Source organism: Dendropsophus ebraccatus, chromosome 13 (assembly GCF_027789765.1).
Source record: "Dendropsophus ebraccatus isolate aDenEbr1 chromosome 13, aDenEbr1.pat, whole genome shotgun sequence".
Lineage (NCBI taxonomy): Eukaryota > Metazoa > Chordata > Amphibia > Anura > Hylidae > Dendropsophus > Dendropsophus ebraccatus.
Genome location: NC_091466.1, coordinates 48,785,052 through 48,798,584, shown reverse-complemented (window position 1 = coordinate 48,798,584; position 13,533 = coordinate 48,785,052). Strand labels below are relative to the sequence as shown.

Genomic DNA, 13,533 nt, shown 5'->3' with positions numbered 1-13,533 from the left:
GATTTTTTTTTTATAACTATCAGCGTTTAGACAGAACGATATCTCGTACTGAAAATTCGTCTTACGATCATCTTGCGATCGCTTAAGCCTATCTCGCACATAGGTAAAATCGGTGAACGACTGTTTACACGGAACGATCTGCGATTTTTTTTGCGAACGATTTAAGAACATGTTCAAAGATCAAAATGAACAATTTCTCGCTCGTCGTTCGATTGTTTGCTGCGATAACACGTACGATTATCGTTAGAAATCGATCGTTATCGTGCAAATTCGCAAGATAATCGTTCCGTGTAAACGCAGCATTAAATGGGTTATTCAGTGTTAAAAAAAACATGGCCACTTTCTTCCACCACTCTTGGCTCCAGTTCGAGTGCAGGTTTTGCAACTCCGTTCCATTGAAGTTACTAGAGCTTTGCAAACTACACCTGAATGGGAGGCAAGAGTGGTGCTGTCTCTGGAAGAAAGTGGCCATAATTTTCTAATGCTGGATAACCCCTTTAAGAATTTGCCAGGACTGTCCTAAATTTGGCAAGAATTTTTTTTGTTCCAGTAAACTTCGCCGTTGGTCAGGGAGGGGTGACATTATTTTTTTCTTACCTTTCAATTCAATATACCCCTCTTGGCCTGCTGCATAATAGGTGAAATTAATCAGCGCTACAGAAAGTCTACAGATTGGTGGGGATATCAATAGCCATACTTCTGCAACTAACTGATCTATGATTAGAATTAGGTTAGAGTGTACTTTACTATGAAAAAGCATTATGGGTGTTCCTTCTTATTAATCACTTTATATAACCAAACTATAATGTCTTATAAAGACTCCTGAACATGGCCGTATTATGGTTCTGTAAACGTTTACGTTTAGGACCTGAAAGGAAATGTGTCAGCAGAAAATGAGTTTTATATGAAATATATATTTTAACAATATTTGTTAATTTTTACTTATTTTAATTATATGCTGAATATTATAATACAATAGCGAATGCTCACAACTCTCTCTGTATACAATGAACCCCCAAAGCATACTCACACGTGTCCCATACACAGAATATCTTCTGGAGCAGTAGCGGATTATAATAGGTCCGTTTCGGGTGGTAGCCCGGGGCCCATGGCCACCCAAAGAAGGCTTATACTTTCAGCCATAGAGAATTGCCATGTTCATTAGCCCTCAGGTCACTTTTACACAAATAGAATAATATAAATAAGCCACAAAATATTTTTTCATTTTTAATATGTTGGTATCTTTATTGCTGGTAGAATTGCATCTTCCACCGTTATACTTGGCCAAATGAACTGTTCTGACTGGGGCGTCATATCTGCATGGTGATCCAGGTTCCAGATACTGCTTAACTATCCTCTGATCAGATCCACTCTCAGGGTCCCAGGAACTCCGCAGAAGTTTTCAGATGTCATCAGAACAACTCTCACATGTGCAATATGTATATCTCAGTCAGTAATAAAAATATTTGTTTTGCACTATTGTCTTTTTTTTGTCAGTATCCCCCAGTATTTTTCCTTTGTGAAAAAGAGGGACATTGAAGCAACAAAGAGGGGCAGGGGATTTGGGTCAAAGAAGGGACTGCGAGGTACGTACAATATGATATAGATACTTAAGATGATACAACTAGATAGATAGATAGGAGATAGATAGATAGATAGATAGATAGATAGATAGATAGATAGATAGATAGATAGATAGAAACAAAATATCACACAGCACGCAGGAAAAAGTTGAAGGGGGTGCCAGCTTTCTCACTGTGATCAATTTTTAGGCCTTTGGCATTTTTGAGTACTCTATGGGAGAGAAACGCCACAGTTTGCAGGAAAAAAAAACACCATATCCTCACCATGCTGTGTTTTGGAAAAAGTGCCACAGAGCCAAAAAAAAAAGCCAGAGAAAAAAACAACAAGTAGGTATGGCATTTCATGAAATCCCAGTGACTCAGAGCTAACATCAGGCCACAGCATTCTAGCCTAAAGAAAATGCCATGGTGTTTTTGCAAAACATTTTTATCCAGTGTAGTGTGAAAACAGCCTTAATGTTGTATCTGCATGGGTGAATAAAACACAAATTATTTGCATGTTAATTGGACTGCTGTGGTCATATTTGTTGGTAGATAGATAGATAGATAGATAGATGGATGGATGTAGGTTTTGTCCTCTGGCATCCCAGTGAAACATGACACATCAAAATCCATATACACAGTATGGGTATACACATAGCAAATGGAAAACACAAATTTTGGCAAGAATCAAATTTTATTCCCATTTGTAATTAAATATTTTGGTTAGGAAACCAGCACATAGATACAGTGAATATGTTATCTGCGCCATTAATTGCTGTCACCATCGAGAACGTCACTGGGTTCTTTCATCTGCTCGGACTGGTATGATGTGTTTTGGCAAAGTTTTACAAGCTCAACAAAAAGAGAACCTTATACATTTAGTGACATTTTATTTATGCATTCAGTGTCAAGTACATAATAAGTGCAAATATTCAGAGTCCATAAGTCCGCTAGGAACTACAGAGAATGGATTACAAATCGTAATAAACCGAACGAGCTGGACCTGTCTACCGTACATGTAAATCTGTTATCCCAATCCCTTACAACAGGAGTACTGCAAGTTGAATTCATACAAAAACGGAGAGAAGTACCGCACACTGATTTCACTTGTGCTGGAAAACACGAAACATTAGTCTACAGTTCTACGTATATATATATATTTATATAATTGAAATAACTCCAACCAGCGGGCCCAGAGACAATGAAGCAAGTCTGTTCTATTGCATCAATGCCCTAAGCATAAAGCCCTAGCCGCACGTCACATTAAGTTATAGAAGCGCTGCCCAGAATAGCAGAAAAACACTAAAAATAATAATAAATAAGAAATGAAAAGAAAATATATTTTACTTAGGCTTCCAACATCATGCACTTTTAAGCAACACAAAAAAGAAACACATCTAGTACACTTTTTGTATCTCTTCACTATACTTTAGTGCTTGACACGGCTGATTGCGAGTATTCTAATAGCATAGAAGCAGGGTTAGGGCTGCTCCTAGATTTTTTATTTTTTTTGGATGTTTCGATACACACAGAGTGTTGGAAAGAGAATGGTGCAATAAATCTGTAAGTAAAGTGTAGAACACAGCTGTTTCCACGTTAGACTCCACAATTTACCAAGAATTGACTGGACTAGATATACTATTTACTCCTTCTGCTTTGCACCAGGAATTTTAGCTTGAATTCTGCAAATAGAAAAATAGTAAAAAAATATTTTTTTTCATCTATTATATCATATCTAAGCTTTGTATGAATTCTATGAAATCTTACTAATGCTGCCCCTTGCATCCCTATACCCATTACCACTGCAATGTCATGATGTCTGCTTGGCAAGAGAAATCACATGACTCAAATAAAACATTTCTATTGCGGCTCCGGGATATCCTGCACAGCCGACGTTACAACCCAGTTGATGGTCTGCCCGCTCAGCCAGTCAGAGACTGGGGTTGGACATGGCTGCAGTCACTGATTGGCTGACCATGCAATCCATCAGCTGGGACGGGCATTTTACCCCGAGATGTGACATCAGAACCCAGGGGGGGGGGGCTAATGTATTGATTGTTTATTACGTTCTCCCCTGCCGGCTGTGAGATTTTTCCAATCGCTAGACTTCTTCTAAAACTTTATAGCACAGGAGTGACTGCTAATCTTGTTATCTCACTACCAAGAAGCTTCTATCTAGAGCATATTTAGGGGTTTACATGCATCTCCTTACTCATAATTTTCGGAACACAAATAAACAAATTTTATATCACATTTGGGTGAAAGGGATTTTTTTTTTAGCTAGCTGTGATATGCATTGCAAGGGTCAGGAAGCCAGCTAAAATCAGGAAAACCTAGTTAGTCTGCCATGCAGTTGATGCGGTACTATGATTACTCTATGAAGTCTTTAGTGAATCCCTTGGGGGGGGGGGGGGGGTAAACCACCTCCAGAACTCCCTATTCAGAGTATATGTATGCTTGTCCTCAAGTGGGTGGATTCATCGGGAGAGATGGCTGGCAGCAGATCCTCAAGACAAATGCTGCGTTTACACGGAACGATTATCGCTCGAATTTTCGCAATAACGATTGCATTTAAGCGATATTCGTTCCGTGTAAACACAGCAAGCGATGAGCGAAAAATCGTTCATTTTGATCTTTCAACATGTTCTCAAATCATCGTTCGTCAATCGCTAAAAATTCGCAGATCGCTTCGTGCAAACAGTCTTTCAAAGATTCACCCTATGTAAAAGATGGGCTTAAGCGATCTTAAAAACGATCGCAATAACGATTTTTCTTACGAATCTTCTAATGATTTTTCTCCATCTAAATGCTGATCGTTATAAAAACCAAATCGTTGCTTCAAAATCGTTAATCGTTTGATTGGGCGAATTATCGTTCCGTGTAAACCCAGCATAAGGGTCCATTTACACAGAAAGGTTATCTGACAGATTAACTGCCAAAGATTTGAAGCCAAAGCCAGGAATGGATTTAAAAAGAGGAAAAATCTCAGACTTCCCTTTATGACCAGATCTCTGTTTATAGTCTGTTCCTGGCTTTGGCTTCAAATCTTTGGCAGATAATCTGTCAGATAATCTTTCTGTGTAAATGGACCCTTACGCCTGGTGGAATCTGTCTGTAGTGCTCCGGGGGTTATGCTCTTCTTGTTTTGATCCTCTTGAGGAGATGGATCTAAAGTTTTTGTCTTGGAAGCTTACATTTCAATAAGCTATCACATCTGCTAAGAGGGTGGGAGAGATTCTAACAGCCTTTGAGCCCTACACCAAGCTCCTGTAGGACATAGTGCTTCTGAGATTCCTGCCTACCTGTACTCCTAAGTTCTCTACCTTTAGGAGTTTAAGCCAGTCCTCCCTCTTCAGGCAGTCTATGCTGAATTCTGTCTTGCAGGAAGACCCTCCTAATAGGACTACTTATTGCAAACTCCCAACTTCTGATGGTTAGGACGTAAGGGAAGAGTTAATTTATTTGTTAATCTCTTTTCATATTGGACCAGGATCTTCTTTAAAGGGGAGAAGTTTATTAGACTAAATAGCTTGATTATTATTTATTTATTTATTCATTCAATCATTCATTCATGCTGCTGCTGTTAGAGCTAAAGGAAAGCAGAATAGCAATATAAATCAGTGCTTAACCTTAATGGGCAAACTCATGGGGAAAAGAAAAAGAGAATATAGGAATCATTCCCTATCAACTTACTTTGCCACAATTGTGTTCATGTTTGTCCTCACCAGTCCCAGATACTGGTCAATTTGTGCCTAGGGGAGGGAAAATTCCAGTTATTACTTAGTTATAGATACAACTAGAAGCTATGAACTCAAAACAGTCCTTACCTGATACTTGTCATATACAGCTGGGAGAGAGAACATTGACACCACAGCTAAACAACAAAAAGAAGATATAAATTTATAATAAAGGAGCATGGAAATAATATTAACCTCTTAACTACAAGAATTATATAGCCCTAAGTGACTAGACATGTTTTGCAACAAAATTTCCCCTTAAAGTTTTGTTTGGTACTTGAACATTGTTCGGTATCTGAACAAATTCAGGAAAGAGAACTGAGGTGCTCAGACACCAAGGCTCTCAGGAGCGGAGATTCCCTTCATAATTATTATAAAAAAGGCATGTCCTTTCTCTCCTGGCAACTTGAGGATGTCAGTGTGCAGGAGCTCGTGTCACCCCCAATACACTGGTATCTGCCAAAGCATCCCCCAAGTGCACCCCCTAATACACTTTAAACTACCAGCAGTCCAGGAGGAGAAGAAGAGCAGCTCCGGAGCTCCTGCACTGTGACGTCCTCCATCTCTAGGCGGCCTATGTGTCTCCTATGCAGCTGAGCGCGCTGGCTGAGAGGGAGAATGTCACAGCGCACTCCAAGGCTGCTTTTCTTCTTCTCCTGGAGTGCTGGTAGTATAAAGTGTATTGGGGGGGTGCACTTGGGGCATGTGAATGCATTGGGGGTGACCTGAGCGCCTGAACAGTAGCATCCTCCCTCCCTAGATGGCCAGAGTGTCTCCTATGCAGCTGAGTGTGCTAGCCTAGAAATGACCATCGGGGAGACCCTCTCTGGCTTCCACTCACCAGTTTAGAGCGGGGATTCCCATCCTTATGACTGAAATCCACGCTCCTTTATAGTAAGAAGTGGTGCACTATCCACCGCTACTTACTGCTAGTCTTTACAATCTATGGGGTTAGCGCTCTACACCTGACCCATACAGTGTAAAAACAGATTAAACACATTTACATTGTTCCCTATGGGAACACACAGTTCGGTTCTGGATCAGCCTTCCAGAACCGATTAAGTTCAAGAATAAAGATATTACTGTATTTTGAGGCGCCGCCTTTGGGATCCACACCTCAATCTCAAGATCAAATATCCTTTCACCCCTATTCCACCTGGTAAAGCATTCGCTGGCCAATGCATCCAGGCACAGGATAAATGTGGTGATGGTGGTTATACATATGTTTGGCTCCATTCAAGTTTATGGAAAGTAAAGAAACATCCAAGCAATCAATACATATCTAAGGGTGGGATTATTCATTTAATAACTTCACTTTTATTAGGGTCTGACCATATCTGGTGGTTCTATGACGGACCTGTTTTAGTGCATTGAAATGGACTATTACTATTGACTGGTTTCTTGCATTTTTACTAAGTAGTAGGCTAGGTTTACACTAACGACAGTCGTCATTGCACAAATAACGTCTGTATCTTCTGTAGTAACTTGCACAATGACCGTTATTATGAAAGACGGACATTATTTTTACCTACTATGAACCCAGTCGTAAAATGTAGCATACTGCACTATCCTGTCTTCAACCTGTTTAAACAGAGGCTAAGCGAAGACAAATGATGTCATCTGCAATGTGAACGAGATCTAATGGAACTAAAAAGATGGTACTACTTAATGGTTTTCTATGGGAACAGACTATAATAGAAGAAACAAGTAAGAACAGTGCCTTATTTAATGTTTTCGCTATATGATACTATATGTTATTATTATGCATACATTTACTGACTTCAGAGACAGATGGTAGAAAACAAAATAGTATAAAGTGTTATTTTTCTTACCCATGATGAGGAGCGTAAGTCCATTGAACAGAGCTCCGACGTACGTCAGCAGCCACATAAGTACAGCAAACTGGGGGTGAAAAAGCAAGGATATTAGCAGAATGAATCCATGGTGCACAATGTGACCTCAGAACCTAAGACTACTAGGGTATGACACAAGGATTTGGGGATTTCCTGTTGCGTCCCCATTGCCTAGAGCAGTGTTTCTCAACCTTTTCAGGCCAAGTACCCCCATGCGACAAGATGCTCCAGCCGAGTACCCCCAACGATGCCATCCATTAATAACATTGCCCAGGGTAGATTTACATGTACGTTTCACAGCAAAATCCACTGCGATACTCTGTACTGTTATGGCCTATGGCTCTGCATTCTCACAGAGGATTTTCAATCTGCTGCGAGAATGTAGCCGCTGCCTATTTACCTAATTAGCTGCCGGCCCTTAACAGATCATACTTACCTCCCTGTACTCCCACCTGCTTCTCTGGCTCCCAGCTCACTGACAGCCCACTCATCCAATCAGTGGCTACGGTGGGACTGTGCACTGATTGGCTGAGCAGGCCGTCAGTAAACCGGGTGCCAGAGAAGCAGGTGGGATATATCCCACAGAGATGGATATGTCCCCCTGGAGCCAGATACCTCCCCCCATGTAGTCAAGAGGCCTTCTTCTATGTAGCCAGATATTTTCCCTATGTAGCCAGATACCCCTTATATGTAGCAAGATATCCCCCCATGTAGCCAGATACCTCCTCCCCATGTAGTCAGATACCTCCCCCATGTAGCCAAATACTTCCTCCCATGTAGTCAGATACCTCCCTATGTAGCCAGATACCTCTGCAATGTAGTCAGATACCTCCCCCATGTAGCCAGATACCTCCCCCATGTAGCCAGATACCTCCCCCATGTAGCCAGATACCTCTCCCCCATGTAGCCAGATACCTCTCCCCAATGTAGCCAGATACCTCTCCCCCATGTAGCCAGATATCTCTCCCCCATGTAGCCAGATATCTCCCCCCATGTAGTCAGATACCTCCCCATGTAGTCAGATATCTCCCCATGTAGTCAGACACCTCCCCCATGTAGCCAGATACCTCCCCCATGTAGTCAGATATCTCCCCATGTAGTCAGATACCTCCCCCTATGTAGTCAGATACCTCCCCTATGTAGCCAGATACCTACCCCCTTGCAGCCAGACATCTCCCCATGTAGTTAAGATACCTCCTTCTATAGCCAGATACCTCCCCATGTAGCCATATATCACTTTTCCTTTTCCTCTCCATCTGGCCCAGACCACCATGATGATTTCTTGCAGCTACAATTTACCTCTTGCCAGAGAACCTGCCAAACATCTTAGGCATCACAGTTTTCCTTTAACTTCCCTCCCTTTTTCCTACCTATAGGCTCCCATACAGTAATAATTCCGCTGTTTGGTGTAATGCGCTGTAAAGTGAGTAGGTGTGTGGGTTATCCCTGTATTTAGGATCCCTCATTAAAAATAATATCCCCTTCCATGACCCTCCATATAGTAATAATGCCTCCTGCCCTGCCCCCATAGTAATGCCCACCATTCTACACCCTCCCCCTCCTGCCCCAACAAACAAAAAAAATTCATACTCACGTTATCCGCCCATGGGGGGGAGGGGTCTTCCTCTCTTCTCCAGCCTCTGAGCCACAAGGAGATTAAGGGGAGAGTAAGGTCTGAGGGGGAAAAGAAGGAAAGAGGAGGATAGAGGAGGTGAAGGGGGAGTGGAAGAGAGAGAAGGTGAAGGGGGGAGAGGAAGAGAGAGGAGGTGAAATGGGAGAGGAAGAGAGAGGAGGCGAAGAAGGGAGAGGAAGAGAGAGGAGGTGAAGAAGGGAGAGGAAGAGAGAGGAGGTGAAGGGGAGAGAGGAAGAGAGACGAGGTGAATGGGGGAGAGGAAGACAGGGGAGAGAGGAGGTGATGGGGAAGAGGAAGACAGGGGAGAGAGGAGGTGATGGGGGAGAGGAAGACGGGGGAGAGAGGAGGTGATGGGGGAGAGGAAGACAGGGGAGAGAGGAGGTGAAGAAGGGAGAGGAAGAGAGAGGAGGTGAAGGGGGGAGAGGAAGACAGGGGAGAGAGGAGGACAGAGGAGGAGAGCGGTGATGGGGGTGAGAGAAGGTGATGGGTGATGAGGGGTGAGAGGAGGTGGTGGGGGTAGGGAGGAGGTGGAGGGGGTACAGAGGAGATGATGGGGGTACAGAGGAGATGATGGGGGTACAGAGGAGATGATGGGGGTAGGGAGGTGATGATGGGGGTAGAGAGGTGATGATGGGGGTACAGAGGTAATAATGGGGGTAGAGAGGAAGTGGAGGGGGGGCAGAGGTGATGATGGGGGTACAGAGGAGGTGGAGGGGGGCTAAGAGGTGATGATGGGGGTACAGAGGAGGTGGAGGGGGGAGAGAGGTGATGATGGGGGTACAGAGGTTAAGATGGGGTAGAGAGGTGATTATGGGGGTACAGAGGTGATGATGGGGGTAGAGAGGTGATGATGGGGGTAGAGAGGTGATGATGGGGGTAGAGAGGAGGTGGAGGGGGTAGAGAGGTGATGATGGGGTAGAGAGGTGATGATGGGGGTAGAGAGGAGGTGGAGGGGGAGAGAGGTGATTATGGGGGTACAGAGGTGATGATGGGGGTTCATAGGTGATGATGGGGGTAGAGAGGTGATGATGGGGGTAGAGAGAAGGTGGAGGGGGGAGAGAGGTGATGATGAGGGTAGAAAGGAGGTGGAGGGGGAGAGAGGTGATTATGGAGGGAAAAGAGGTGGAGGGGGGAGAGGTGATTATGGGGGTAGAGAGGTGATGATGGGGGTAGAGAGGAGGTGGAGGGGGGAGAGAGGTGATGATGGGGGTAGAGAGGAGGTGGAGGGGGGAGAGAGGTGATGATGGGGGTAGAGAGGTGATGATGGGGGTAGAGAGGAGGTGGAGGGGGGAGAGAGGTGATTATGGAGGGAAAAGAGGTGGAGGGGGGAGAGAGGTGATGATGGGGGTACAGAGGAGGTGGAGGGGGGAGAGAGGTGATGATGGGGTAGAGAGGAGGTGGAGGGGGGAGAGAGGTGATGATGTAGTGGTGCGCTGGGGGCTTCTGCTGCAGTGGATTGTGGACCGGGAGATGGGGCACCCCACTTCCACAGGCAGCAGCGTCAACCGTAGGACGAGGGGGGCCCCATCTTCCGGTCTACAAACCACTGATTGACCGGAGAGAAGCAGCGTCAGCCGTAGGGGAGACCGGGGAGAAGCGGCGGCAGGTGGACATGGGGGGCGCCCCATATCCTGGTCCACAATCTACTTCAGGAGCCGCGGGCGGGGTAGCACCACTACCCCCTCGCAACTCACTGTCTCTGTGGCCCTGCTGGTCCGGCCGCCTGCGGGGACATCAGCCTGCCACTGCCGCATCTCCTCTCCTCTCCGCCGGGTCACCTCAGGCAGCCTGTTCGGGATTCGTCCCCAGGCTGCCGCATATCCTCCTGGGGCCCCCGGCTGGACGCTGCAACCCGATCCGGGAGCCGCGGGGGAAGAGCGTGAGGCTGCCGGATCGGGTTGCAGCGTCCAGCCGGGGGCTCCAGCAGGATATGCGGCAGCCTGGGGACGAATCCCGAACAGGCTGCCTGAGGTGACCCGGTGAAGAGGAGATGCGGCGGCGGCGGCAGGCTGATGTCCCCGCAGGCGGCCGGACCAGCAGGGCCTCAGAGACAGTGAGTTGAGAGGCTGCTGGTTTGTATCCTCGGACTTCATCCTTCCCCCAGCAGCCTCACCATGTCCTGTACAGAAAGCTGGTAAGGCTGCTGGGGGAAGGATGTGAGAGCAGCGGCGGGGATAGGTGCCGGGACACTGCTGGGTGATAGCAGTGTCCCGGCACCCAAAATATTTTTTTCCCCCACCTCCCGGCGTACCCCCTCAGCCTGCGGCGCGTACCCCCTGGGGTACGCGTACCGCAGGTTGAGAAACACTGGCCTAGAGTGTTCCTTTCAGTATTACCCCTATTCTCTCTCTTCCAATGTCCTTGACTACAGGATGAATAATGCACCCGATACTGGATCCACACCCATCCACAAGGGTTAGCATAGTTTAGTAATGCTTAGAGTGATGTGTGTTACATGGTTACGTGGTTTCAGTCCAGCTATAAACATCATGCGGGAGATTTATCAAACATGGTGTAAAGTGAAACTGGCTCAGTTGCCCCTAGCAACCAATCAGATTCCTCCTTTCATTTTCCAAAGAGTCTGTGAGGAATTAAAAGTGGAATCTGATTGGTTGCTAGGGGCAACTGAGCCAGTTTCACTTTACACCATGTTTGATAAATCACCCCCCATATCTGTAAAGACGAGGATCAGATCATAAGCATTGCATATGAGTCTCCTGTTCTCCTAGAGTAACAAAAGACTGGAATGGGAGCAATTCTTTCTGTGGTCTGGTCCTAGGAAATATAATATGGAGCTCTTAATGCCATGTAGGTCTCTGAAGCTTATTCATATACAATAGAATTGAATAAGTTGCATAACAAGGCACAGCCGCTACCACATGTACAAAGCTGTGTCTGGTAAAAACTCAAGAGGGCGAAGCCCTTGTCAGCGCCACTTGGCACCTTTAGGCTATGTTCACACAACGTGAACACCCGGCCGTTCCATGACCCAGGCCGAGTCATGGAACGGCCGGTCTCAGCCCGGATCATCCCGACCGGTACTTAAGTACCAGCCGGGTGATCTTTCCGGCCGCGGAGCTCTGATGCATCAGAGCTTCCCATAGCCCACAGTGAAGCAAGCGGCCGGAGCCGCTTGCTTCACTGTGTGAACTGACAGGTCTTTCTGCAGCCGGAATTCAGTGACATGTCAGTTTTTTCCAGCGCCGCATGGGATCTCGGCCAGACGATGTGTGTACGCTCCGGCCGGGATCCTATTGAAAATAAGGCTATGTTCCACCCCTCAAAACTACGGCTGTAGTTCTGCAGCAAAAACTACGGCCGTAGTTTTACGTAGTGTGAACATAGCCTTAAAGTGGTTTCAAAGTTTTTTGTTTTGTTTTTTTTTTATTAAAATTCTGGAAAACCATGTTAAGGAGCCACCTCCTAATCTTTGATGTATAATTACCACTAGTGTTTCTCAGCTTACAATGCCCCATAGTACTTGATACAGAAAGAAACGAGGGAGCAGAAGTCATTTATATTTTATATTATTTTATAACACTTGGTCAGCTCCATCATCTAACCACAGAAGTCATTGTCAGGTCCTGGGTCATGCCATCAAGGTAATAATAATAAGTTACATTGCTGATACCTTCAATGAATCCACAAGGTCCTGTACTAGGAAGAGTCTCCTGAGCTCTCTGACTATGCTGTTTGTGTACACTTGAAGGCAGTCTGTGTACTTCTGGATCTGTTCTTGAGAGAGGGAGATCTCAATGTCCAAGTAGTTTCTGCAAAATACCAAAAAACATATTTTTTAACTTTAGGCAGAAGCCATAACTCTTGATATTACAAAGGGTTAAAAAGGGTTGGTGCATTATTTTGCATTCAGATGCATATTTACTGCTGACCGGCTTTCTGCTCCATGCTGTCGTCATAGTGGTGCACGCACATGCCAACCTGCCAGTTTGCGCATACACCGCTGATCACTCAGGCCGCGCTCCCCTGACATTAGCGAGCGAACATGCGCCATAGGAGTGGCACACGTGTGTTGAGCATCCCAACAGAGGGTAATAGCTTCAGTCCCTCAGCGTGCGTGCGTCACTCCTTCAGCCTGTGGCGCATGCACGATTGCCAATGCTAGGAGCATGCGGCACAAGAGATCAGCCGCACATGTACGAACTGTCAAGTCGCTGCACACGCATGACAGCATGGTGCAGTAGGCCGGCCAGCAGAAAATATGTATCAAAAAGAGGGAGTAGAAAGTAGTGGTAAGGCGGTGGTAAGTGCAAAAGTGTGGCACCAAGTCACTACTGTTTTTTTGGCTCTTGAATACAGTGCGATTGCATAGAATGTACTGCACAGATGCATTTACTACAAGTACCATGCTAACAAGGGGCAAGCCACCTACACTACACTGTCAGCACCTCAGGTGCGGTCCGGATGCTGACAGATTCCTTTTAAAGCCTTCAGTCTTTTTTTTAAGGGATAGGTATCCAGGCACGAGGTACAAATCATATATATAACAAATCTAAATTGCTCATGCTCAGGTATGTGTCTTACTTTCCTCCTCGACGCCAGTCCTGCAATGTTAGTAGGTGCAATCTTCAGTGGGGTCCACACAGCGTCATCCGGCCCGCCCGCTCCATCTATTATCAATAAAGGGGGCGGCCGGATGTACAGTGGGGGCTGGGCAGTTCTGGCTTCTCTTAATGCGGTTGACCTTACCATGAAGTACATGTATTAGGTTCTGCAGGTTGGTACGA

The 13,533-nt window shown here is 45.6% G+C and overlaps 1 protein-coding gene across 5 annotated transcripts in view; it reads right to left on the bottom strand.

Moving 5' to 3' along the window:
- Positions 1-2,435: 2,435 nt before the first annotated feature.
- The window catches only part of RTN1 (reticulon 1), a 164,569-nt gene continuing 153,471 nt past the window's right edge, over positions 2,436-13,533 (bottom strand). For all 5 annotated transcript variants that reach the window (XM_069949472.1, XM_069949471.1, XM_069949476.1 and 2 more), the window contains 5 exons: positions 12,420-12,558; positions 7,135-7,204; positions 5,393-5,439; positions 5,259-5,317; positions 2,436-3,247 (listed from right to left, as the gene is read on the bottom strand). In XM_069949472.1, coding sequence (XP_069805573.1) covers positions 3,208-3,247; positions 5,259-5,317; positions 5,393-5,439; positions 7,135-7,204; positions 12,420-12,558 — 355 coding nt within the window. In that variant the 3' untranslated portion in view covers positions 2,436-3,207. The remainder of the gene's footprint in view (positions 3,248-5,258; positions 5,318-5,392; positions 5,440-7,134; positions 7,205-12,419; positions 12,559-13,533) is intronic.